Raw genomic sequence first — 27722 nt, 5'->3', positions numbered from 1 at the left:
GGGACCTCAGTAGACAAAGCAACTTACACCAATTTAAGAAAGTTCCATGGAAAATCTCAAGCTGAGATGGAGCCTTGTTTTGTCAACTGTAGCTCAACATAAATTCAATGCATCCTAACAAAACCTGCTATATACATCTTTTGTTTTGTGGTTTCTTTTTTTAACAACAAAAAAAGAATCACAAACACATGTGATTCATGGCTTTAGTCCCTCTCTTTCAACAAACATTTAATAGCACAGGCAGACAAATCGAGAGGTGGATTATAAGATACACCTTTCAGAAGTGCCAAAAAACAGAAGGCTACTGTTGTAGCACTTCAAAATAGATCAATTAATACTTCTGTCTTACCTCATAGTCTGTTCTTTCAGGTAAATTGTTTTCATCGGCCTTCTCTAACTTCTCAGCTGCCCATTTGCTTGCAGCTTCTGCAAGTTCCTTTTCTGATAGTCTGGTGCTCTTCTCCACGGCCTGAGAAAAAAACATTACAGAGAAGGTTTAAACATGAAATATGCTTCCACATGCAAAATCATCTTCTAAATTAAAATAAAAAGCTATTCAGCTCCCTCCAAAGCATTTTGAAATGGCAAAGAAGGAAGCTGAAGATCTTGTTTGTTGACTTGTTAAAAGAAAAACATAAATAAAAATCAATGAGTTTCGAGAAAATGTTCAAACGCACCATTACTTTCAGAATCAACACTTTTGTTTTCCCTTTTATTTTTCAAATTCAGAGGACAAATAACAACAAATTATTTGACACCAGCTGAGTTTAAAGACAGATGGATCAAATGGCAACTACAGAGAAACCAGACAAGTATGGATTGATTTAGTAACACAATATACTCGATAGTCATGAAAGGTTATAACAAATTTAAACTGAACTATTCGACTGTGTAGATAGAACAAAACCTCAGCTAATTAGGAACAGAAAGTATTTTAAATGCATTTCAATTGATCAGAGTTAGCTGAGTTAAAATTAATAATTTTGTACTTGGCTGAAATGTTGATCACTAGTAACAGAATCATTCATGGGGAAATGGTCTTATAAAAAGTATTTACAATATGATTTCTTTGAACATTATTTGGCTTATATACATTAGAGCAGACAGATAATGGCAAATGCCATGTACTAAAAGCAGTTTACAAACAACTAATTTTACAGATCTTGTTATCTCTATGTGAGTATTTTGTGCCATTGTCTCTATAGAAGCATCTATCCAAGAATTTATACAACTCTAACATTAAGACTCGTCACAATAAGATGGATATCAAAGAAAGATACAACTACCTGAATATGTTGCCACATTTTCTACCTAGTGGTTGTTCCACTGGGAAGGAAAATCAACAACAAAACAACCCCCCACACACTTTATCATTATTTTTTTCCAAATTACATAAATGGTCAGGGGAAGCACATACCCAAGCAGTTCCCAGTAGGATTGTGTGTCATAAAGCCACAATATTTAACTAAACTCAGAAAATAAGTGGAATACAATGCTTATCTGAACAGGAATCCCTCTTTATCATTCTGTAATTTAAAACAACAGAAATCAGCAAAGCCAAGAGGTGACAGAGATTAAAAGAAGTCCATAGTACAGACAAGGTACTTAAAGGGTTCCTAAGAGAAATGGGCAATATAATTCAAAGAATAATTAGCCCAGCTACCTTCCCAAACTACACAATTACTTGCACACTTCCCTCGATACCAACTATCAGCAGCCAATTTTTTTCTCCTCTGCTCCGATTCCCCAAGGCACACACAACTTTAACCCACAACCTGGCTTTCTCAGCTGCCAGAAAATCCTGCATTACAAATTTCTCCCAGGCCTCAAAAGTAGCACTGGCCAATACTACCAAAAAGAAAGGACCAATATCTCTGCCACCGATTGTTATCTCTGCATGAAATGAAGATAAATAAAATCTCATATGACTTACAATATTCCACAAGCCATAAGCATCAACTAATTACTCTAGTACTTAATGGAATAGAGGGGAAAAAAAACACCACACCTTTAATTTATTCTCACTAAATTATATAGACTGCACGGCAATAAAATACATATTAAAAAATTCTGAATGCATTTCATGTATTATGTATAGAGTTTTCCACAGATACGCTGCACTACAAGGTAAGAGAAAACTAAAAGAACAGGGTCACATTTTTAGAGGAAAAACATCTAGAGATGCAAGAATTGAACTGTTTTATGGAAAACTTTTTATTATACTGTAAAGAAAGGTGTCTTCCTTTTTTCTTTTCCTTAGGCATAACGTAAGAACAGCAAAAACCTGTCAGTTTTCTGCTATCTTTGCTCGGAAGCCTTTCCTTGTCTCACACATCTGCTCTTTGCTTTAATTATATTGCACACAACCTCCAAGGCTTACAGTCCAGACAGATATTAAACAAAAACACAAAAGATGTCATGCATCAGTCAATTAAACAGGTGGTTAAGATCTGATAACACCTACCTGTATTAATTCATATGCATGAATATGCAAAAAAAATAATAATAAGCATAAGAGAGATTAAAAAAAATACCTTTTCTGATTTGCATGTAGTTACTGAACTGAAAAGAGATATTGCTGTGGAAGCAATACAAGTATTTCATAGTTAAATTACTACTTAGAGCACTGAAAATTATCTCCTTTGATCTATAAAACAAAGCGTATGACTCATTTCACAAGTCTGAATAGATTGCAAGACTCGGCCCCTACTGTTTATCGTGTTTTGCCACAACTTTTTTGGCTGTTATTTCCATGTCAGTGAAGAACTATAACTTGACTGGTTAGTGGAATGCAGCTACCACCCCCAATAGGCTCCACTGATAGAAAACAGTATATTATAGGCACATCTGGTGCTTGAAAGAGACAAGCAATATAACGTCACTGAAGCAATTCTGTTTCTGTAGCTGATGTACACCAAATAAATATTTGTGTTCTCTGGAGAAATTATTTCAATTAAATGGAAACTTTTACTTTGTGTAGTTAACATCAAGTAGATATACACAAAGCTCTGGCAAAAATAAAATCAATGCAGAACAGATTAGTCCTGATTGTAGAGGAATGCAATATGGTTAAATACCTATAGTTCAAGCTCACACTGCATATATATACTGTAGCAAAAGATTTTGCAATATCTCTTTGTTCTCTTAAGGACTTGATATTAAGCTGCAGTATATTAAGTCTGTAAACAAAGTAAATGAACTAATTACAAAGTTGCTTTTATAATCCAAAACAGTACAACTTATGCCTAGTAGCTTTTATCTTACATTCCTTATTTACATCCCCGAAAATACAGTACTTGCCTCCCTCCTTAAGGGTAATGGCAATTCACTGGTGCCCAGCACAGCAATTCTAAAAGGGCTGTGTATGAAATAAGTACCTGCAATGACATAACACAACCAAAGCCTGATTTTTTTTTAACCCACTTAATTATTTCCTTCAGTCTCACTTTCTCACAACAATACCTTTCTTTCTTTGTTGTTTTTTTTCCTTTTTTGCTGTATTTGTTTGTTTGTTTCCCCCCAAGCATCCCACTATTTTTATTAATACTACATCACACTGCTTAAGGAAATGCTACTTTTTAAGAGAACCTTACACAGAACAATATATTGCAGTGTTTCTTTATTTTTCATTAAATTAATTCTCAAAAAAAAAAAAAAAAAAAAAAAAAAAGGGGGTGGAAATATTCCTGTAGAAGTGTTCATTTTAACCTCAAGTACAATTTTCAGTTGAGCAGTCTGTGATGTGAAAATGCTTTCATTGCCACAGGACAGCCAGCACAACACTGAATGCTGATTGTTCATTAGTGTTTATTAGTTTCTCTGTTTAATTAATTACCAAGACGGTAGTTGGTGCTCAGACTACAAGATTTTTTTTATGGGAAATTAAACCGCATCATTTAGAATGTTAAAAGGAGTTTACCACCCTGCTTTGCAATATGCCACTGCTCCCAGGCAAACGCTATCACTCTTTTCACATTCTTGAGCAGCCCTGCTCCAAAGCCAAAGCTGCTGTTCACATGACCTTCCCCATTTATCAGACACTTCACCTCCCTTTTTCCAAATCCAATCATAGGTTGAGCATCACTTAAAGATGGAGTTCAGTTCAAGTACAGGTGTGTCCTGTTGATCTATTGTTCTTAAAAACTGCTTCCTTAATTTTATCATGGGATCAACCAAGGCTGGAAGGCCCAACCATCCACCTATCACCAGTATTTCCCCACTAAACCATGCCTCTTAGCACAACAGCTAAACATTTCTTGAACACATATCCTTGCCATTCCTTTTCTAGAATACTCTGAACTTCTGATAATAACAGTTTAAAGTCTATTCAAAATGCCCTCCTTCAAACAAGACAGTGACTATAGAATAAAAGGGCTATCTGTGTCATCTGTGATAAACAACATCAACAGTACCTTCCTGTTAGATAAGGGAAAACCAGCTTCTGCTGGGTTGCAGAGCAACATAAGATACTCTGCCCTTAACAACTGCATATAGTGTTTCCTTCCAGGTGATGCAAAACATACATATATCCATTAATGCTCAATCTGAAGCCATGGTGAGAACTACTTGAAAAGCAAAACTCACCTTTGATGAGGGTACTGCTGTGGAACCCGAAGGTGAAGCATCTCTTGATGTTTTCGACGACTGAACTGAAGTCCTCTCTTTACCTACAATTTTAAAAAATATTATGACTTGCAAAATTATATTAACCACATCTTGTAAATATATTTATCAGCTTTAATATTTTGCAGAAAAACTGTAATTAAATCTGCTCAGCTCATGAAATCTACAGCCTCCACTATGGGATAAATCTTGGTAACATTTCTTTCTCTTTGCAAAGAGAAGAGATGGTTATTATACATGGCATATTCAGGAAAACTCCACTGCTCAGTATTTAACTGAAGAGCACGTCAGTATGACTTGGTAGGATGATGTGGTTTTACTTTCTAATATTCCTGTTATAAACTTAATATTAACAGGTGAAATTAAAAATTCTTATATTTCCATTAGCCATCAATCCAATGCTCCAAAAAAACAGACAGTATAGGAACTAGTTCAGCAGGCCACAGTATGTTGGAAAGTTTTGCCGAGGGAAAGTCTTACATCCCATGAACCACAGGTTAGATTCTCTTTGGATTATCAGGGATTTTCTTGTAAGCATTCAAATCAGCCAAATGCCAATTCAAATTCACTGAGCTAATCACAGTCCCTGCACAGCTTTGATAAAGACGGGCTACAGGAGCCTGAAGCAGCAGAACCAGTTGCAGTGCTCATTGCTAGCTCTCAATCTGTGGTCCATGAATTACATCTAAGAGATCTGCAAAAGGTAAAGATGAAAAATACATTGGTTGTCAGTAAGCCTACGTTTACCAAACTATTCACATTCAAATTGCTTAACTATTCACAAAAGGAAAGTAAAACAGACTTATCTTGGCTTCAGTTAAGCTTGTATCAGCTCATTTAAGAATGGGATGAATTAAAAACAAGTCTACCAAGCACTTATGGAAATCTGGATATGAATTATTTTAGGACAATTTTTTAGGATAACCAATATGGTTTTAAATTAATGAGACCAAGCTTAGTGTGAAATCTCAATCCTAACAGCCAAGCTATTTTTACACAATACTATGAAATAAGACAACGTAAGCATTGTGTATTTTTAAATGCAACTACCTACAAAAACAGAAGGAAAATTCCATGCAAAGTACATACTTTTCACAATAGGAAATGTTTACAAAAAATTTGAGAAGCAGGTCTTCTATTGCTTGTCCACATTTTCATACCACGTATGTAGGTAGTGTGGAGGGTTAACACAAAGCAAAGTTCAAACTGTCTCAAGTTTGTAACAAGACAAGTGAGTTACCAGTATGATGATGAAGACCTACTAATGCAAAAATATTCACAGTTACTGATAGGTCTCTCAAAAACATTACTGAAAATAGCTGGGAAAAATGGACAGAGTATCTCCCTGAAATCACCAAGTAACACTGAAGTTTTGCACCCGTGATACCTGTTTATCGGCCTCGTGACAAGCCATCTCCTTTTCAAAACAAAAAAAACCCCACAAAATATTTTAACTCTGCCTCCTCCAAACCTCCTTCATCACACTGGAGTCCTTAAAGATTATCTGAGTTGAGTAGATTAGATGTTTGCGGTTGAACCGATAGAATTAGCTGAAGGAGGTGGCAGTAAATTATTCAAAATTAAGAAGGGAGAAAGTGAATTTGAAGATGTTAGTAAGAGGCCCTTCATTCTGAAAGCATAACTGTTTGGAACCAGCAAATCCTAACTGTACAATTCTCTAACTATACAACTGAATATGCTGCTGCATTCTTGCATCTCCTTGGCACACCACTCTTCAGAACCTTGAGTGGACCGGCCTGGCCAAGGAAAACCATCCTATTTCCTACATGCTCACCCAGCTTTGCTGTATGCCTTCCCATGAGCCCTTTCTGTCCCTTTGTTCTAACCTCATGTATTTCCCTAGTTTTGTTTGCTGGAATCTTGCATTTGATCCAGTTTTGGAAGGTCTGTAGAGCATGAGATATTCCTCCTATTCCTCCTGCAATTAAGACCATCAGGCCAGACTGATTATAAACAGGATTACAAAACTTGAAAGGATATATAACAGATTGAAAAAACTGTTGAAGTACAATCTCATCGCTGACAGACACAACAGGTCCCAATTCATGTTCCTTTTAAATGCGTAATACATGATTTTACCTAAGACAAATAATATTCAAACAGTATTCTCCAAGCTTTAAGCCACTTACACCTCACAAATGGACCGTTTTAATTCAGTCATCCATAGAACAATTCAAAAGTACTATTTTGGGGGGAACAAGGAGTTATAAACAAACAGACAGCATACGGGCCATCTGGTCTTCTCAAACTGATCTTAAAAAAAATGGGAGAAAGTTGTTTAACCATGGAATTGAAAATAAAAGCCCAAAGCCACACAGACCTAGAGCTTATAAAAATCAGGACATATACTGTCTATTCTCGTCTGAGATTTGAGAGAATCTGGCATTGAGATGAAATTGCTGACAAAAAAAAAAAAAAAAAAAAAAAAGCCCCAACAAACCAGCATCAAAGCCCTAATAACACAGTTGAAAGAACATTTAGAGAGAAATAAGCAAGTAGCAGCATGCATCTTAATTTCTCTATATGTTTTAATCCTGCTTTTCCTCTGGTTGCAGGAATAAAAGCCTTCATCTGCTATAAGATGACGGCCAAATTTCTTCTAAAGGAATCCAGAGAAGGGCTAAACAAGCAACAGAAACATTCGGTGCTAAAAGGAAAATAAATACTGGGAAAAAAACTGTGCAACAGAGCACTGTCGTCAGCCTAGAGCTGCTATTGGAAAAACACCTACCATCTCCCACATGAAATACACAGGGGAGCAAAGTATACAGTGAAACAGCCGAAGTGCAGACAACACATAAGCGATACAGACTGCCTAGTTCTCTCATCGTAAAAGAGAATATGTAAAGATAAAGGTCTAATAATGAGTTGCAGTTTCATCTCACTAACCAGTTCTCATCATTAATCCAGCATTACCTTGCTGAGAAGAAATATTTCTTTTATGTAAAGATGACATACTTCTGCTATGCTGGGACTGGTGGAAAGGGTAGGCTTTGCTTCTTTCAGGAGAGTAGCCTCTGCTGCTGACACTAGAGCCAGATCTGCTGTGCGGAGAATCCCTTCGGCTCACTGGCGATTCCCTGAAGAAAGGAGAGTCTCTCTTATGAGGGGATCGCTCTCTCATATAATGAGAGGGATGGAAGCTTTTTCTCCTGAAGCCGTCTCTGACCTTCCTTTGAAGACAACAAAAAAAGTAAAAATTACTTTGTCACCCTTCTACTATTTGTAAAACAGAACCAGGTAATGCAGGGACAACATTTTCTGTCTGATAAATACAGTAGGTTACAATGAATACAAAACAAGCAGAAAAAGTAGGGGAAGAAAAAAAAAAAAAAAAGAATATATATTTTTTCTAGATTTCATTCAATTACTTCATAGCTAGAAGCTAACTTCCATTCTCTTACTTGATAATTCAACTAAAATAAAAGACAAAGAAACACTGGAGAAATTGAGACTCACATTTTGTTTTCTTCAAATTCATTCCACTCTGTCTTACCTGGAAACAAAGTCCTATTATCTCAGTAAGTGAAATGCATACCCAAATATTGCTCGCACTATTTCTATGTATTTCCATTCTATTTTACCCTTATTTTCATGGGACTGTCTTTCACACACCTTACTCTGGGAAATATTATTGAGATATTTAGCTTACATCCAGCAACAACAAAGAAAACTGCAGAATATCTCACCTCAATTTTATGTACTCAACTCAGGGCCAAACCCTGAATGAAAAATACTCATATTTATTCCAACTAAAATTCTGCCTCTTCAATACAAAATATTTACTCCAAATGCTTCTGTAACATACAACCAGCACATTCAGTATTACATGAAACTGGTGTGACTTGAAGCTATAATGAAGTAAACATCAAAAATCCTTAATAAATTTATTTTAACCCCAAATCATAACCAAAATGTACTGGTTACCTGCACATTATGTTAATATACATTTTAGATGTTAGATAAAATGTGTTACTTATGTGAAGATTAAAAAAACATCAAATTGAACTTCCTCTACCAAATCTTGAATTTTAACATGCAAGGAAATATGTACTGATTCTAGAGCTGTGACATGTGCTTCAGTCAGAAGGTATCTGGTGAATAGAAACAAGTACCTCTCAGCTCCTCTGACAACCACAGCATTGCTAAATGACAATAAAGCCTTCATAGAATATAGGAACATATATGTATAGAACATAGGAGGCCAGAATGCACCTTTCTCACTGCTTTTCTCTCCTGTTTCTAATCATAGTCCAATATTTTAAACAAGAGAACGTCTCACAAAGACAAGCAAAGACCTGGTGGTCCCATTTAGCACAATGCAGCTATAGCTAATTTTATGCTGGTTAACAAAAAGGAAAAAAGCCCTCTAGTGTACAATTCCTGCAGCATGTTACAGACACATATTTATGATGGTTAACAAAGGACTTCAGTGTGCCAAAGGTGTTTTGGACTACTAAAATGACACAGGTAGCACCAAAGTAATAATGCAAGCCCTCAGGGCTACTTACACTAACATGTTTTATACAGTGCTGATTTACTTTTTGTATGGAAAGCACATCTACATGAGTTCTTCTGCATCAGAACACACAAAGCACACAAGCAACACTGAGGTTATTCTGCCACAGAACAATCATTTTTGGGGGGGAAGAAAGGGGAAAAAAGATGCATTCACTCAGCCCATACAAATACAGAAAGTCAGCTTATTTTTCAAATCATATGGAATGTAGTATCAGGAAGATAAAATGTGAAAATTTTCATGAAACTGAGGAATGAGCAGATCAAGAGCTCTTGGCTACTCTGTTTTTCAGTGAAACACCAGTGAAGCAAAGCAAGGTCATACAGATAAATTATCATTTCATCATTAACAGATTACAGACCTTTCACAGGTATCTTATCTTAGAATATTTAACAGGTCTATATGCCAAAACCATATATCAGAACAAGAAAATGTTACAAAGACTTGTATCTAAAAGGTGTGCTAAGAAGCAATTTTTATTTCCTTTATGAACACCTTTTCTTCTGCTTATTGGGGTACTTTCTTCCCCCCAAGTTGGCCACCAAGAGAACCAATTAAGAATTAGTAAACTAATTAAATAACGAATTAAACATCTCAGAATGTACAAAAGCATAATCCTCCTGCTGTCCTCAAAGGCCTAAGAGCCACATGCCTGCCTCTGGACACCAGATCCAGATGGTGTAGGGTAACTGAAGACTTTCCAATAGGACATAACTGAAACAACACAATTAATGAGGAAACACTAAAAACCGTTTGTCTTAAATGTAGGAGAAAGAAATCTAAAGTCAGAAGAGTTCTCAGTTCCATGAGATGCAGCTGAAAATACAAAACTAAGCTTCATCTGCATTGAAGGTAAGAACAGTTCAAGCAGCAATAGATCTAAACTGGAGAAAGGGGGAAAAAATAATTAGTTCTAACTTCAAGAATAATGGAAACATTATCTCAGCACTGAGCAGGTCTGCCCCAGCAAGTCTCCATAAACATTTGATCAAAATGTTCTCTAATGAATAACATATATATATATATGCTTATCAGGAACTATTTGTGTACAGCACACTTTCTTAGAACTGGAAAAAAAATGGCACTTTACTGACTGTATCATCATTCTCATTGATTTTAAATACACACCGACTGTGACAGACCATCTCAGCTCTTGGAGTCGCAGTGCAGGACAAAGAGGAATTAATCTCAAACAGATGTAATTCAGTTAGGTGTGAAACATTACAGAATGGTGCCTTCTGTCGACAACTGGACAACACAGCTAAAATGTTTTTCTCAATGTGTAAATGCATTATATGAGAAAAAGTCTATTGGGCAAATTCTGAGTTTTTAAATGTTATTTTTTGCATTTGAACTTTTCTGTAACATACAGAAAGCCTTTGATTTTGTTCAGTTTTAAAGCACAGGCTTTCTGGCAGACTGGTACACTACTTTTATGCCCAAAGCACGTTTTTATGAGCCCATTCTTAAGTTCTAGAGTATATGCAAGTTTATTATGGAAATGTTTACAGAGCCCTCACTACTGCATACATGCAAAAAACACTGACATCCACATCAGAATGTACAAAATATCACTGAAGCATAGTTTTAAACGGGAAAACATTTTAAAACCTCATTCTACAGTAATATTATGCACAAAAAAAAGGTGCTTATTTTCATTTTTATTTCATCATCCTACGTTAATTCTTCACTGGACGCAATCTCATACTTGAGCACACAAGCTATTAGCTATATTAAACCTGTTTTGGACAGCATAGCAACAGCACAGTATTCGTGATGTTTTCCATTAACGTAACAAACCACACTGATCAGAACAAAATAAGCATTGTTTTAGGGCTTTTTTTCCTTAAATACTTAAACTAACATACACCTGCAATTTAGTAATGAAGGCCCCAATTCAGCAAAGCAGTTAAGAACATGCTTCAGATTCCAACACATACTCAAAAGGTTTATTGAGAAGGGATGACATTTAATAGAGATTCAAAATTTTTGCTCGCTTCCAACTTTAAAATAGAACTGTTTTCTTTAATAACAAATACAGGATTCATCCCTTTTATACGCAATTCCTCTTATCTCTGTACCTCACACTGACATCTCACACCTAGCCCTGAAAGCACTAGTTAGTTCTCTCAGCACTATCGCAGTCAAAACATTTTTAACACCTACAAAACCTGACTGCTTAATTCTCACTAAATCACCTTGAAAGAGCTCCTCAGATGTTACAGATAAGCAGCCATACACACCCACTCACCTCAAGCAGCTGAGGGAAGAACATGGGTCTGACAGTTATTTCCGTTAACCACCAGATCCAGTTTCCTGGCCTGTGCCTGTCTGTGTACCAGGAGACCAAGGGGACACAGTGCAGGGGAGCCTTTCATTTCACCATCTTTCCTAAGCTACCAGCACCACACTGACATTTTCTAGGCTCCTTTTTCCCAGCCAGCTCAAGTATTAATCAATCTGCAATGCAGCCCAGCCACAGAGGACATCTAACACTTCTGACTGATATCTAACATTCTGCCTTCCCTGTGAGGATAATGACGGGGCTATCAGAGCTACCAACATGATTCAGCTGATGTGGAAAACATTTAATGAAGTATATCACACTACATCCCAAAACTCTCAATTTCTCAAAATCTGCCTCATTTCTAACATCTGAAAAGCAAACATGAGGAATCAAGAACTACTTCTAACATTCTCCAAGCACATTCAGCTGGTAGAAGATTCCAGAGGCCCTCCTCTCCTCAGAACACAATCCTGTTCTTTCTAAAGTATGCAACATACATTTGTGGAACAAACCCTACACTTCAGTTCTGCTTCACTTTTAATACCTTGGTTTTGTCCAAAGACCTTTATGCTGATTTATCCCAGCATAAAACAATAAATTACACCATTGCAGATATACATAATTGCATCTGGCTTCAACAGCCTTCAATTGACAATCCAAAATGTCTTATGATAACTGGTTTCTAATGTTTCAGGGCCAAACAAGTGCAGTCTTTGCAAATGCTATTTGCATTCACTTCAAATGAAATTAGCATAATTTAGTCTAGTCATTGTAATCTTGTTAACAGCCTTTTGTATAAAAATGCCGAAGGAAACAGGGAGCCTCAATTAAGGGGACAGCTACACATACAAAATGCATACTAAAATTGAAGAACACAGAAATGCTTCACAATTTTGATGCTGCATGTGGATGTAAACTTTGAAACTCCACAATGATGGCACTTGTGCAACTTACTACATATGAAATTCAGTAAGCTCACTCTTCCCTTCAGATATCATGACAGATGAAAGAAAAAGTAAACTTAATACTACAGTACCATTAGGAAGAAGTTTCTATGACCATTACTTGAATAATCAAACTGTGTACTTCAACTGAAGCTGGAAATCACATTACTCCCCTTTATCCTTAGTAAAGATTATTGTCATTGATGATGTAATTGATTAAACTTACTGGAAAATAATCCCATACAAAAAGAAGTATGTTTAAACTCACTCTGTTATGTGACAGAAATAAACTATTGTCAAGCATACAGATTAGGACAAAGGAACATGAAAGAAATAAGAGGAGTCAATATAAACATAGACTCAATTTCCAAATACTTTAAAGCAAACACATTTTTATAACCATATACAGGACAAAGGAAAAAACATAACTTTTATTAGACAAATTAGCAGCAAATCAGATAAAATAACCACATTTGAATGCACCCAATCTTGGCTTCTTTTCAAAAATGACAGCTTAATAAGTCCCTGTAATTTCTCAATAATAGAAAATAAATCACAGATCTACACTTCCAGGGTGGATATTTGCCTGAAGCGACGAACCAACTTTAAATTTCTATTAACAGTTACAGCAATTTCATCAGCACAAAATGTAACTGATAACATATTTACTAACAGACACTGGTGCTGGGCCAGATTTCACACTCTCGACTTCATGCACAGCATATCATCCCCAACAGCCATACAGTTCAGATAGAAATCTCAATGAACACATTTCCCAGTAGAGTAGGAACTGAATCAATTCCTAATCAGGCTTAATTCAAAATGGAAACCACTCAAATCTCACATCCCAATATGTATGTTTAAAATTGGAAGGGAGACAGAAAGCAAGATACATGCCCTCCCAGATCACAGAAACTGGTTACTATTATCACTTTTGGAGAATGTGCTAACAGGACTGACCTTTCTAACTCGGCTCCTGCAAATCCCACCATCGTCTTGCCTCAAGCACCAAGAACATGAGAAAGAACTGAGAAAAGCTTCCCTGTGGTACTTTGGGTGTGGGGCTGATGGAGTGGGAGACGAAAAAATTCCCAAGTACTGCAGAAAGTTAACACAAAGGTATTGAGAACAAGTATTTAAGGACAATAACAGACTGTGAAACGAAGGAAGCAGCCCTGAGGAAATTTCAAAGTACTTCTGTTGTTTCTTTAAAGATCTTCTAAATTAGTGTGGGGAAATGACATGAGGCTTCAGAGTAAAATAAAAGTTGTTTACAGTCACACGACTTTGTATTTCCATGTTTCTAAACAAACCAAATCGTGGGTTGGTGGGGGTGGAAGTGCTGTTTGCTCTTGTTTTGCGGTAAGGTCTGTTGTTTTGTTTGTTTTAAACAAACATACAAACAGACAACATCTGAGCATCATATTCTTCTAAAAAGCACAGTAAATAATGCACAATGTCATTGCTTGCAGTTTTGTAAGCAATGTAATAGGCAAACATCTGACTACCAGTATACCCACTAAACCCCTCAAAGAAGTGTTTCTACACTTTATTTCAGAGGCAGAAATGAATTACATTTAGTAAGCTCTAATTCTTTTCCTCAAATACCATCTCCAAAATGCTTAAATACAAGAACCCAGAAACCATGAACTACCTGCTAGAGAAGCTCTTAACAACCTTCCATCAGCGTGGCTGCAGGATGCCATTAGTTCACTGATACATACAAGAGAGCAACAAACTGTATATATTAATTTGATTAACTCTTATGACTGACTCTCCAGCATTCTTGACAAAGCTTCAATAGGAAAGAGCACTTTGGAACAGGTTTGCAAGTAGTAATTCCTTACATCAGCAACACTGACACACAATACCCGTATTCTATTTTTTTTTTTTTTTCTTTCTTCCTCTGCAAATTCCTTGATGAGATCTATTAATCAGGAAGAAAAATACAAACAATACTTTCTCTATACCAGAGAAAATGGTCTCAAAATATGTTTGCAAACACACAAACTAGGAGCAGAGAGGGAAAGGATGGAGCAGCACAAACTTAGATAGGTTTACACTGCTGTGGAAATAGGTTTTTGCTGTAAGAAGGATCAGCTTCTTTACTGCATTCATGACTGTTATTTGTTTATGATAAATAACATTGGTACCTTGGCAGGATTTCAACATAGCTGAAGTTAGCAGAGGTAAAAGTCAGTGCCTGTGCACTCATTGTATATAGACAGTATTCTGACAGAATAAGCAGTGCGGATTCAAATATAAAATTACAAATAGAAAACTGTTCGCTGACGCATTTTAACAAGGGATAAAAGCAACAGCAGCAGCTGAAGACAGTTTTTGAAGAAGGTAATTCATTGATGACCAATTGCAACTCCAATCTCCTGTGTTAACACAATTCCTGTACAAAATTATTCCAAAAATCCATGCACTATGATAAAAACTGTAGAACATACACTGAGTTACTACCTCATCAAACCTGAACTGGACTGAGGGATAAGTCAATGCATGATATCTTCCTTCTCCATTCTACTTGTAAAATTGCATAAATCTCTTCTGAAATTATTTCAAGGAATAGTTTAGCATACTAGACTGCTAGACAGGACTTCAGCTAACACAGTGCAACTGCGTCAGCTAGATCTCAGGAGAGAGAAACATTCAGACAGATGGCTGACACATTGCTAAGCATTACGGCATTAATATTCACTTGCAGTTGTTATCAACTCAAACTAAAATTACAAAGCTTCATACACAAGAATCCTAGATGGTTATGCAAATACATATCATGAACAGACATCAAAACTAACATTAAGAACAACGTATTAGCATGCAAAATATCAACCTTTTTCAAAATAATACCAGTAGTATGAGATCATAGAGTAGCTTCATTAACAAACTGTTCATCCTGTGTAGACCATAACATACCCACAGCAACAGGTGGAAATGTATACCATCAACCTTCTCTTTGCAAGAGAATCCCTAACAAAAGGATAGCTATGTTATCAAAAACACCAAATTTGTTTTCATTTTCTCTCCTGTACTGAAATTTACAACACACATCATTAGTTATAATAAAGAGGAAAAAAAAATGGCAACTTTTGTTCATTTAAAGAAGCATCATCTAGGCAAAGCTCTTCCAGGTGTTCCCACTCTTAATGCAAATTAAAGTCCCTGAAATGTTTAGTATATTCAAAATATAACAAGTCCTTGGACTTGTTTGTTTTCTTAAGGGAAATGATGCACAACTCCTCTGTGACAACACATCCCTCATCCTGAGAAAGCCCTGCCTACATTCATTAAGTCAGTCTGTTGGCTGGTCACTGAAATGATTTAGATAGAAGCCCAACTTGACAGTAGTTGCCTGGACTCGAAGGGAGACTCCCATCTCTTTCCCTCCTGACTGTTTCTCAGTACTTGGCTGTTTTTCAACATATTTGTTAGGAAACCCTTTTGGAATAATCAAATCCCATCCATGGGAGTTTGCCTCACTATTTCCCAATAGGGTATTAACTTGCTAGCTTCATACAATCTACTACCTGATTATAATGATAGCTATAAAACCGGACCAGACAGGCTTGGTTTTCAGAAGCTTTCTTTGAAGTGATGTGTTAGCCAAGACCTTACAGTATACAAGTTCATAATCTCATCTTTAGGCATCTTGCCCTATCTTATGCTGTAAATAGTGATCCTCCTTACAGTTCGTTAGCAATACATAAACACCACTGATAAAAAAAAAAAAAAAAAAAAAAAAAAAAAAAAAAAAAAAAAAAAAAAAAAAGAGAGAGAAGAAATAAAATATTTTTCCAGAAATGTTTCATAACATATTTACATTTAGGCATAGTAAACAGCAAAAACCACTGCTAAAAATGTAAATAACAATAATAATTTCCTCTGCCAATGTGGGATCTTACAAAAACCACAGTTAAAAACAGTTGTGAACACAAAAAGACATAGTTCCTTAAGATATAACATTGCATATAACACTGGGTTAGATCAAAAGCGAGCTCTATAAACACATGACAGCAGTTGAGAACCGCAATAAACTTCTAATTCCTTTGTTACCAAAACTGGTGTGTTTAATAACTGTCGATTAAATACTTAAAAGGCGCTTTATTACCTAGCTGTTCGTCATTCAATAATTCAGACTGAGTTTTTACACATAACAAAACATTATGACAGCTTGTCTTTACACCAAAAAATACTTTGTTAAACCTCAAGAGTCACAACAGATATGGAGACCATATCTACAAGTAACCAAAATGTTTTAAGGGACCATCAAAGCATATGAAATACCACACACAGAATTCAACTGAAATCACTTATTTGCAATTATGTTTTTCAAAACCAAGCTCAGCCGGTTTTCTCTTACGACTCTCATTGGGAATTAAAAGCAAGATACCAAACTTATGTAAGTTTCATACAAAGAGTAAGAGCTAACACATGAGGTTATTTAGGTTGGATATTAGGGGGAAGTACTTTACTAGGAGAGTGGTGAGGTCCTGGAACAGGCTGCCCAGGGAGGTTGTGGATGCCCTGTCCTTGGAGGTGTTCAAGGCCAGGTTGGATGGGGGCCTGGGCAACCTGATCTAGTAAATGTGGATGTCTGGTGGCCCTACTAGGCAAAGGGGTTGGAACTTCATGATCCTTGAGGTCCCTTCCAACCCGGGTCATTCTGTGATTCTGTGTGAGGTTGTATAATTTACAAGCTAGGCAGGGAAAAAATCAGTTAGTGGGAAGTTCTGATAATTTGACAGTTCCCATATACAAGAAACTGAAATGTTTTGATAAGAAAAAAATGAAGCTTCCATGACATTTCTCCAGAATGAAGTAGAGCAGCCAGATCTCTCTACTACCAGCACCTGCCAAAGGAGTCCCCCATCATCTAGAAGGAAAACCACAGCTCAGACTCCTGGGGGAGGTTTCAGCATTGTGGATCAATAGATGGAATACTGTCATTGACCTTGGAAGCTCATCAGGAGAAATGATCACAAGAAAAAAAAAACAAAAACTAAAGAATCAATACAGAATATATTAAGACACTAAAGTCTGAACACTCAATCCTCACCACCAGATCAGAGATGGAAACTGCACAGGTAACTAAATGAGAGTTTTTCAGGATCCCCGAAGAGCAACAAAATTACCAGTACATAAGTTTTTAAAGAGAACACCTTTTTCACAGCTATAGTGAAAAGTTCTACAAGGAAATAAATGAAGTCAGGTCTTCAACAAAGACCACAATCAACAGTTGTACAAATAAAATATTTAAAAATTAGAAGCAATCACTCAACAACTTCTACTAGGCAAAATCAAAAGCTACATTCACCTTGAAGAATAATCCCATAATTAGTTGAAACATGTAGAAACATCCAGTTACAACATAAGGATGTTTTTACCTCCTCTTCATATTTTTGCACTGTACAGTGGGAACACAAACATTCTACAGTTGAAACTCTGTTCACTAAATGGGCTTGACTGAATTGAAATCTTCCTACTTTAATTGCATTGCTCTGCAATACTGCACAGTCCTAAATAGTTCTTAAACATACCCAGAAAAGGGAAGTTTTAAAATGCTTAGCTCTTAAAATCCATTTAAAAGAAAAACATGTGGTCCAAAGGGAACCAAAAGCATTCATGATGCATTCGAAAGCATACAGTTTTGGCCAAGTAACAAAAATCAAATCATAAAATCCATTTGTAAACAAATCAGTGAGAAGGTGGTGGAATAGAAAACCTGTCAAAGAAAATAATGAATTGATAAGACTACTGCATAAGATACAAAATATGCATGACATGACATATTAAGTGTAAACTAGAATCTACTTTTTATTTACCTATCACCTATTATCTTCTTCCAAACAATGTGAGTCCTCACCACCCCCTTCCCACCCCCTCCCCCCCAAAAAAAAATAAAAAGGAAATCTTAAGCCAAGGTAAACTAATTCAGCAGCAGACTAACACAATGAATCTTCTGAATTAAAGTTTTCAGCAAACAAGTCCTTGCCTGGAGTTTAAAGGTACAACCAATCTATTACAATGACCTATTATAAGGAAACTGTAACTTTGTGTATGAATGAGTGTAAGTCACTCCAGTAGTTTACCTGAATGTCTAAGAGGTTCAATGTTCTGGCAGATATTATTATTTTTTTTAAAGGTGTGTGCTAATGAATATGATTAGAACTCTACTTATCAACCTCCGTCAAAAACAAGACCATTTTCTTTGGGTGACTGCCATATTTATTTCCCTCCACACACTGCTTTTTAATAAAGAATGAGGTTCTTGTACCGTGTCCCTGAAGACCTGTCAAATATTGCAACAGAACAGCAAACTTATGTACATTTTTAGCACCATCTCATAAATCCCTTTGGCTAAATTTCTATAAGCAAGACAAAGATCGGTTTGCTTCACAAGAAAGCCTAAATCCAAAGCTCAAAGACCTCCCACAACATAGTGTGTTGTTTTAAATGAGTACAAAATATTTAAAGAGGCAATGCTGTTTCAATGCATCCACTGAATACTTTACTTACAGGGGGGAAAAACCTACAAGCTCCCCCCTGTAACTGAAAGCTGACGGCACAGCGATAAAGATAAGTGCCTTAGGCTACAACACTTATGGAAAAAAACAAAAAAAACTCTCTCACAGAATCCTCAAAAGTAAATCCTGTTCATCAAGAGAAGAGCCGATGGCTCTCAGTTTCTATCTGGAGTTCCTCCAGTCAAGAGTTTTGGTGTAAAACAAACATTCCTGCCAACAAATAATGTTTGCTGTATAGTACAATCTTTAGATCCCTTCTCTAGAACACCCTATCACTACACAACGCACTGCAAGGAGTGAATCACCAAATGGAACAGCAGCTCAAGCAGAGATCGGAAAGCCACAATTGGTGGACTTCTGTCTCCCACTTTGCTACCAAGCTTCTCCATGATCCTCCATAAACACAAACTTACTGCAAAGGTTTGTGTCTCTAAAAAGCTAGGTATATAATGCTTTACTAGTCTACAGAGAAAACACATATATGTATATTTAATTTAGTATTTCTATTTATTATAAAGTGCTTCTTGGGCACTCCACAGATCACATTTTACACCCAAAATGCATTCGTATTAAGGACTGGAGTATGACTCCTTCCTGATTTCACAAAGAATATGGAAAAATAAAACATTAAAATACCACCAAGGAAAACACAGAGTTCAAGTTGTAACTCAGCTTCGTCAGCAAAGGAAAACACATTTATATCAAAAACTACCAAGGAGATATTCAAAATCTCGTGTGGCAAGTCCATTCCCAGGAGTGTATATAACATGAAACACCACTACTACTGATAAAGAAAGGTTTGTCTACAAATATGGCAATGCTTTCAGAAACAAAATGTGGACCTCAGATAATTCTAAGTATTAAATTCAATGTCTGTATAGCTGGGATTTAAAAGTGCATTATTTTGAAATTTCTCTTTGAAGATGAGTCTTACCCATCTTAAGTTGCCAAGTTTCACATATTTGAATCTAAGTGCAGCTGAAAAAAAGAATGAAGTAATGCTCTGAACACTCAAAAGGATTAAAATTTGGTATGATTGAAGTCAACAGCAGCTAACAATCTTCTAAGGCATTTCAGACAGAACAGTTTGTCTCACTTCATAATAACAAACTTGTACGTAAGATCCAATCCTGTGAGGCCCATACAGAAGTACCGGAACGCTGGAGTTCTTCAATACATGCTTTTCCAAAAATGTGACGTGCATGAAAATAATTCCTTTGAGTATTCTGAATAAATGAGTTTGATATATCATTTAAGACAAGTAATAACACAGTCCCAGAAGAGTGATCAACATCAATAAAAGACAACATACGAAGAAGTCAGGTTATTTGATCTCTATTCCCCTCATAATTTTTAAGTTTCACAATTCTCATAGCAGCAGTGATCAAGACATTAAAACTACCATCACGTATACAGATAATTTTCAGCTCAGCTCACTAAGCCATTCTGCTTTGATGTAAAATTCATTATACATGCCAACTAGAATTGAACCAAGAGGCGCATAACTTCAAACCAAATTGCGACTGTAAGGCTGCACAACTTACAACAGTTTCTGAAAGAATCCCTCAGTGACCAGCCCTGGAGAAAGAGGGCTAAGAACTCATTCTGAAGTCTATGTCCAGCAAATCTTCTGAGTTATTTTACTTTTATTCATAAAATAAGATGTCAAAAAGAAACCACGTCAGGATGAGAGCTATTCACTGAGCGTGGCATAAAACAGGGATAACAACTCTCAGGAACTGAAAAGGCCAGAAGTATCTGCAGTGCTGTGTTCAATAGCAAACCACAGGGAAATCAGACGTTCTCAGAGAGAATTGCTGCTGGTTAGCTGGCACAATGCTCAATCCATTCCTGAGCAATTGCAATGCAAGCTCGAGGAGAAAACAGTAACAATAAAGATCTAACACAATCTCCTCAACACAGAAAACTACTCCCTAAAATTCTGTGCCATATAAGGATTTTTGATTTTCCAAATAAGCAGCTTCTTTTACTTGGAAAAAATTATGAAGTAAAGCTTTTCATCAGTCCAAAAAAAAAAAAAAAAAAAAGAAGAAGATAGTGGGGGAAAATAATGAAAAGAAAATGAAAAACTACTTTTTACCAGTTTAACTGCCAAAATAAAATCAAAGTAGGAAAGTGTGAATGACTAACATTTAGGAGCAAATACTAAATATAACACTGACAACTTCTTTGAGCAGATTTTCAGCTGCTAAATGAGTTTTTTAAAATACTCAAAAAAAAAACCCTCTGGTTATTTATGTCAACAAAAGAGCTATTCTTTTTAGAATTTACAGTAACTGTACTGACTGTGAAAACCCATTGATTTTACAAGTCTCCCAGTATCTTTAGTTTTACAAATCTCACTTTGTACTATGTTCTAGCTACGTCCCATGCTTTTATTAGAAAAAGAAAAAGGTATTTCTGCTGAAATTAATCTTACATCTCCTTTTACTACTTCTAAAAACAAACAAACTCACACCATCACTTATCCGTACTCCACAAAAACTTATGCCAAGTATCTTTCATCAGATCCAGAGAGAACATTTTCATGCAAGATCATTTCTGAATATTAGGTTTTATAATGCAAATAACTTTGAAACATAAAATAATAAGCACTTTCAGCGCAGGAGACAATGTGCACAAAGTTTGATTTTCTCTAATGAGAACTATTATGCAGCTCAATAATGAGCAATATGCAAAAAACTGCATTTATTACCATGTAATGCTATGTCACACTAGAAGCAATTAGCAGTTTGATCACAGACTTTGACATTCAAGATTACTTACTATTCCTGTGCTTTCTGTACAAAGAGACTTCTGACATAAGGCATATTTATATAACAAATCAGTAGGGTTTCATTCAATTGCAAGTAAATGACAATAATCTCAACTGAACCAAATATATCTATCAAGTTCCTTCACAGTTCAGTTGTGCAACAGTCAGATATTCTGAAATATATAATGAGACAGGAATTCCACTACCTCATCACTGAAGCCCATTGCAAAATGAGCTGACATTTTGTCCTCACTTCTTAAATGGAAGAAATCTGGAAGAATTTAAGACAATCATTTTGACCACTGGGTGCCACTCTTGTTCTCTGTGAAAACAAACTGCCCGGCCTTAACTCTTTTTTCCCTTTTTCCCCCTTGTGTATGTGTATTTTGTTTGTGTTCTAAAGTGAAAGGCAAAAATTCTAGAGCAATTTACACAGACCACTTATTTTTAAAACACTTCAAGTTGTTTCTAGCCACAATAATGTAATTTTGTTTGAAGTCTATTGTACATAGATCCTTACAGACTATGAAGGGGTTGTTTTTATTTATTTTAATTGCTCACAGGGCTTGTTTTGTTTGTTTGTTTGTTTTGGGGGGAGGAGGGTGTGTCTTTATGAAAGGAATAGTTACGTAGTGCATAGCCCTGTAACACTTACTGTCATTGCTATTAAGAAGACACTATTCTGTGTATTTATTGTTTTTTGAAAGATCCCTTATCCAACTGCATTGCAAACATATGCATGTTACACCCCTACTGCTTAATACCATTCCTGCATTTCATAGATATGAACCTGAGGTACAGAACCATCACTCCAGCTGAGAAAACAAGATCAGAACAAGGAAACGATGAACTGAATACCACCCACTATCCACCCAAGTGAGTTTTAAAATGCATCAGGTATTTTTCCACTGTACGCAAAGTACTGAAAGTATGGCAGTCACAGAAACAAACATTAGACAGACCAAAGAATTCCTTTTAGTCGCATAAACACGTGACTGATTGCACAGAAGCACTAAGTTACTTACAGTCATAGCCTACCTTCTTAAAGATGTTATCACCACACTTCTTATTACTGAAGAAATATTAAAATGTAGACTTTCATGCCATTCACTTATTTAATTTGGGTCTCAATATATCTTGAAAACACTTCATTTGTTACTTGAACAGATGTCCTTTCCCACACTGGAATCAATTCACTGCTCTGCTCTACAAACCATGTTGATAACACATTAAATGTTCTAAATAGTCACAACAGACATTATGACAGTTTTCATATTACCACATGAACAAAAAAATGTAATACTAAGAAACAGTAAGGTTAATTAAGGACATTTCTAAAACGTAAGCTGTCAAACTGCAGATTGACAAATGTATACAAGAGGAACTGTTCTCTGCTTCAGCATTTAAGCATATATATGAGTCTTCTAGATTCAAAGACAGACTGGGATCTGAGTAAATCTACAGCTCAGAACACATTTTTGTGAGATTATCTCCATAAGACAGAGATTATACAAGCATTTAGGTACCTTCCAATACGTTAAACAGAATCACAGCATGTGCACAACAGTTAACTACTCTTCCAAGAAAATATGCCTAAACAATTTCAGGAAGAGGAACCTGAGCAATACCCTTGAAGTTAAGCAACATTTAATATCTTGAAATAAAGCTTCCCATCAGTTTCATAGTTTAAAATTCCACCTGAATAAACCTTAATCCTTCTGCTGAAATAGAAGCTGCTTTGTGAAGGAGGTTGGAACAGACAGCCTCCAAACTTTCCTAGCCAGAGCATTACTGTGAAGTTTTATACAATACCTGTATTCACTTTGCCGATTCATAGGATGATCATCTCTTGGCCATCTGCATCCTGACTCATCCTGCAAAACATAGACAAATGTTTGAAGAGCATCTCAGCATCAGCTGTGAAATACGTTACCAAATGATACTTACTTACTGCACAACCAAAGCACTTAATGACTTAAAACGACAGTATTCATCATTCACAAAAAGACTTCCTCTCAGTTAAGAGGAGTTGGATGGAGCGGATTATTTTCTTCCTCCACCAGCGCTAAAAGAAGTAACTTTGCAAAAAAAAAAGTTGTATTTTGTGTGGTATTTCAGTTCATGAGAAGAACAGTAGTAATGTAAACAGAGTAAACACTCTGTCTGAAAAAATATTTTAATTATTCTGCATTCAAACGTGAATTCAGAGACAAACATCATAATCATGAGAGCAGATTCACCTTATGTACACCTCGATGTGGTGGGCCACTTCTTCGCTCGTGGGCAAAACTGCGACCCTCCTCATAGTCTCTGTACTCAGCGTGGCCGTAATCATCATAGCGACCGTAACTGCCTTCTCCAGGTCTATCAAGAAATGGTGGTTTCTTGGGCATGATGTTCACTACTCTATGGTAGTCATCCTAAACCACAAAACAAACAAAAGCATACTTCCTAAAGCATATGGAAATCTACAGTGAATATACAAGTAAAAACATGTTGTTTCTAAATAGTGGATTATAAAGTTCTCAACACAGCTCATCCTGAAACTTAAAAGCAGCCAACTAAATTTTCTAAGCATTTACTATCCATATTTCTCCAACTTCTACACCTTAGTTACATCTGTTATGCCTGTAGAACAGAAAGCCTATTTGAAAACAATTAATTTCCTTAACAGCAATAACATTTTCTACACTATGGAGATCATCGTGAAGATTGCTCTTGTTTCATGATCTGATTAGGTAAGTATCCTCTCACTATAACACAGTATGTGACCCAATGATTCAAGTGATGGACAGTTTTTACCACACTCAGTTTGTTCTCAAACAGGTTTTGCTAGAAATCAATGCACTACATTTTCAAGTAAAGTATTATACACCATTTACCTGTTAAATAGATTCTCTGCTTATTAAGCATAAATTGCACAATTACAAAAAGATTCAAATTCAATTTTCTAGAACCAAGTATTATGTAAACCCACTGCAGATAAAAAGCAAAATGGAAGCATGAATTGAAGACTTCATCTTTTAAGTCTTTTTCCCTAGGCCTTAACAACATGTTATAATTGCAGAGACTTAATGCATGGGTGCAATTCAGAGGGAGGGGAAAGAGACCCAAACTGCCATTTTTTCTAACATTAGAAGTCCCAAGATAATGAATGCACCAATAGGTTTTGAAGAAAAATACATTCAGTTCACAAATTACTAAATAGGATAATGAAAAAAAAAAAAAAAAGAACCAATAAAAAACCAATATCGTTCTGATTTCAGAGACCAAGCAATAGAGTCACTAGAGGGCAATCCAAAACCAGCTTACCACCATACTGATGCAAATTATTACACGCTATACACAGATTACAATTACAGGTTTGGATTAGGACAATTTCTCCTTCTCTCAAATAAGTGAGACGTCTTTCCTTATCAGTGGCACACCCCAGTTCCAATATCTAAGCCATGAGCAAATACTGAGAGTTTTCATATGGCTGAGGAATAATAACATAATTCTGCTTTGCTTGCCTAGCAAAAATTAGGTCAGACCTCCACATGCAAACATAGATGCAATGGCATAGGCTTGCATGGACAGAAACTGCTGCCCAGGGAGGTGGTGGAGTCTCCTTCTCTGGAGATACTCAAGACCCGCCTGGACGCCTACCTGTGTGACGTGGTGTAGGGAACCTGCTTTGGCAGGAGAGTTGGACTCAATGATCTCTAGAGGTCCCTTCCAGCCCCTACAATTCTGTGATTCTGTGTGATTCTGCTAGTTCTCTTGAACCAGCAGGTTTGTATGAGAAGGAGCTTTTTCTCTATCTTACAACAAGAAAATGATTGAGATCTTACTTTGACTAACACGCTATGGGGCAGCTCTTGGTCTCTGCTCATAAAGGCCAACTCTTCAAGCCCCCCTCTACGAAAACATCACTACATAAGCAAGAGAACACATCTTATCTTTGTACTTAAAGTAAAATTCCATAGTATATACTATGGAATAATTAATCATAATTTGGTCCCTGAATAGTTTGAAAGATTAGAAAAATTCAGGAATAGTTAGCAATTAGCTATGCATTAGTCAAGTCAAATATGAATTAATAAGAAGAAAGAAAGCATACAAAGTGTGAAGACGCATTCTGGCTTTTGTATTTCACTGCTCATACATACAATGGAGATGCAACTGACTAACCAGCATAAGCAAACAAAACATGACTTCCAGCTTGCTGAAAAACTACATACGTTGTTGTGTAGTCTTTAAAAGCATTAAAAGCATTAAAATCATCACAGAGCAGCAAACCCCTAGTGCACTAATTGATCAAAAAGACTATGTAAATACAGCAGAATGCTCCTAGAAAACAAGCTGAAAACATGACAGAGAACCCAGAAAGTATGTTAGTATGTATCATAATAGAAAACTGCACTGGTGACAAGAACAATACTGAAAATAGTCTTTTTACCACCTCTGAAGTGGTTTGAAACATATGATCATAAAGGAACATTCCTGAGGAAAAAACAATACAGAGGGACCCCTGATTCTCCACAAATTATTTAAAAACAAAACAAAGCAAAAAACATGTTTAATTACACTGAAAAATCCCATCAGCCAGTCAGCTGTCCTAATTCTGTTCCTCCCAGCTCCTTGGGCCCTTCACACAGAATCACAGAATGGCCTGGGTTGGAAGGGACCTCAAGGATCATGAATCTCCAGCCCTTCACTCACAGGCAGGGCCACCAATCTCCACATTAAACACTAGACCAGGCTTCACTGTGAATGGCATTGACTTAACAGGCACCTATATAGATCGGAGCATTATCAACTTTGTTTTTTTTTCTAGAACTAAAGCGCTGCATCATACCTGACACTCTGCAGAAAACAATACTGTCCCAGCTGAAACTAAGACAAAGAGGAAGATGTAAAGCGTGCGTGTCCTGCTTGCATGCAGCCCTGGAAAGTTAATAACGCAGCTCCACAGGATCATAAACTTTTCACATTACTGTGTGATTTTTAGCAATATGTTCCAATAGTCAATTGCAAACTGCATAGGGAACAACAGAATACTGGGGAGGGCACAATGCATTGCTTACTCCATCTCTTGTGCCCACCACACACTCACTCAAATTGAAACCCATTAAGAAAACCTCAAACACTAACTATTATATTATATATTTTATATAAAGCCCACGACAATTCCTCTTCACTAAGCATGGACCAGGCAAGCCAAAAGGTTAGATAACCATGATGTAAAGGTTTAACAGGAACTTCAGAATTGAAAAAAATCCCACTGTTGTGGTGCAGGCCACACAGTATGTGGGTGTGGTATAGTGATATAACACTGAAGAAACAAAGAACAGACATACATCAGGATGAATCCTTGGAGGAAGGCGTTCTCTGGGAAGTCTTTCATAGTCATATCGTCCTTCAGACCACATTTCATCTCTCCGATACGCCACTGACGACAATAAAAAAACACTGAGTCAAAACCAGACTTGTTATGAATAGGTGAGAGGATACTAAGCATAAAAATAAAGGTTCTTTGGCTTCTCCGAAGGTAATATGTCATGCCTAAGCTCTGTACACTGTTTTTGTTTTAAATGAGGTCCTTATAAATCTGTCAAGTTACATAAACTAATTAATGAGTAAGAAATTTAAGGCAAAAGAAAACTGCTAGAAATCAAAATTCTGATAACACTGTTCAAAACTTCTTCAGTACCAACAACCAACATAAACTTCCAGTTAGTGTTGACAGATACAGCCTAAAATAGTCAGGAATTTGTAGCCATGAAAAAAACATTTGCATTATCCATCACAAAAAAATAAGCTGGAGCAGTGATAGTTTACACACGGCCAGAATATGGTTTTAAATTAAACTGAGATCTATGGTAAACTCATACTAAAGTTAATACAGAGTTCTGACATGCGCTATTAAAAAAATAACTGACACTATGTGTAAGAACTGGAAATTAAAGAAGTATATCAGAATAAATCCAGGATTTACAGATATTATAAACAGTCCTAGTGACATTTGTACATACTC

General features: G+C 36.3%; 1 protein-coding gene across 7 annotated transcripts in view; it reads right to left on the bottom strand.

Moving 5' to 3' along the window:
- PPHLN1 (periphilin 1) overlaps window positions 1-27722 on the bottom strand; it is a 68861-nt gene that overhangs the window by 31477 nt on the left and 9662 nt on the right. For 3 of the 7 annotated variants that reach the window (XM_015854625.2, XM_085536252.1, XM_085536263.1), the window contains exons 3-8: window positions 27046-27137; window positions 23944-24123; window positions 23516-23577; window positions 7561-7817; window positions 4585-4667; window positions 350-469 (exon numbers count right to left, since the gene is read on the bottom strand). In XM_015854625.2, coding sequence (XP_015710111.2) covers window positions 350-469; window positions 4585-4667; window positions 7561-7817; window positions 23516-23577; window positions 23944-24123; window positions 27046-27137 — 794 coding nt within the window. The remainder of the gene's footprint in view (window positions 1-349; window positions 470-4584; window positions 4668-7560; window positions 7818-23515; window positions 23578-23943; window positions 24124-27045; window positions 27138-27722) is intronic. The other 4 variants (XM_015854634.2, XM_085536278.1, XM_015854643.2 and 1 more) reach the window with 3 other exon arrangements.

This window comes from Coturnix japonica, chromosome 1 (assembly GCF_054131305.1).
Source record: "Coturnix japonica strain WE chromosome 1, WE-NBRP24, whole genome shotgun sequence".
Taxonomy (NCBI): Eukaryota; Metazoa; Chordata; class Aves; order Galliformes; family Phasianidae; genus Coturnix; species Coturnix japonica.
This window is presented reverse-complemented; position numbering and strand designations above follow the sequence as displayed.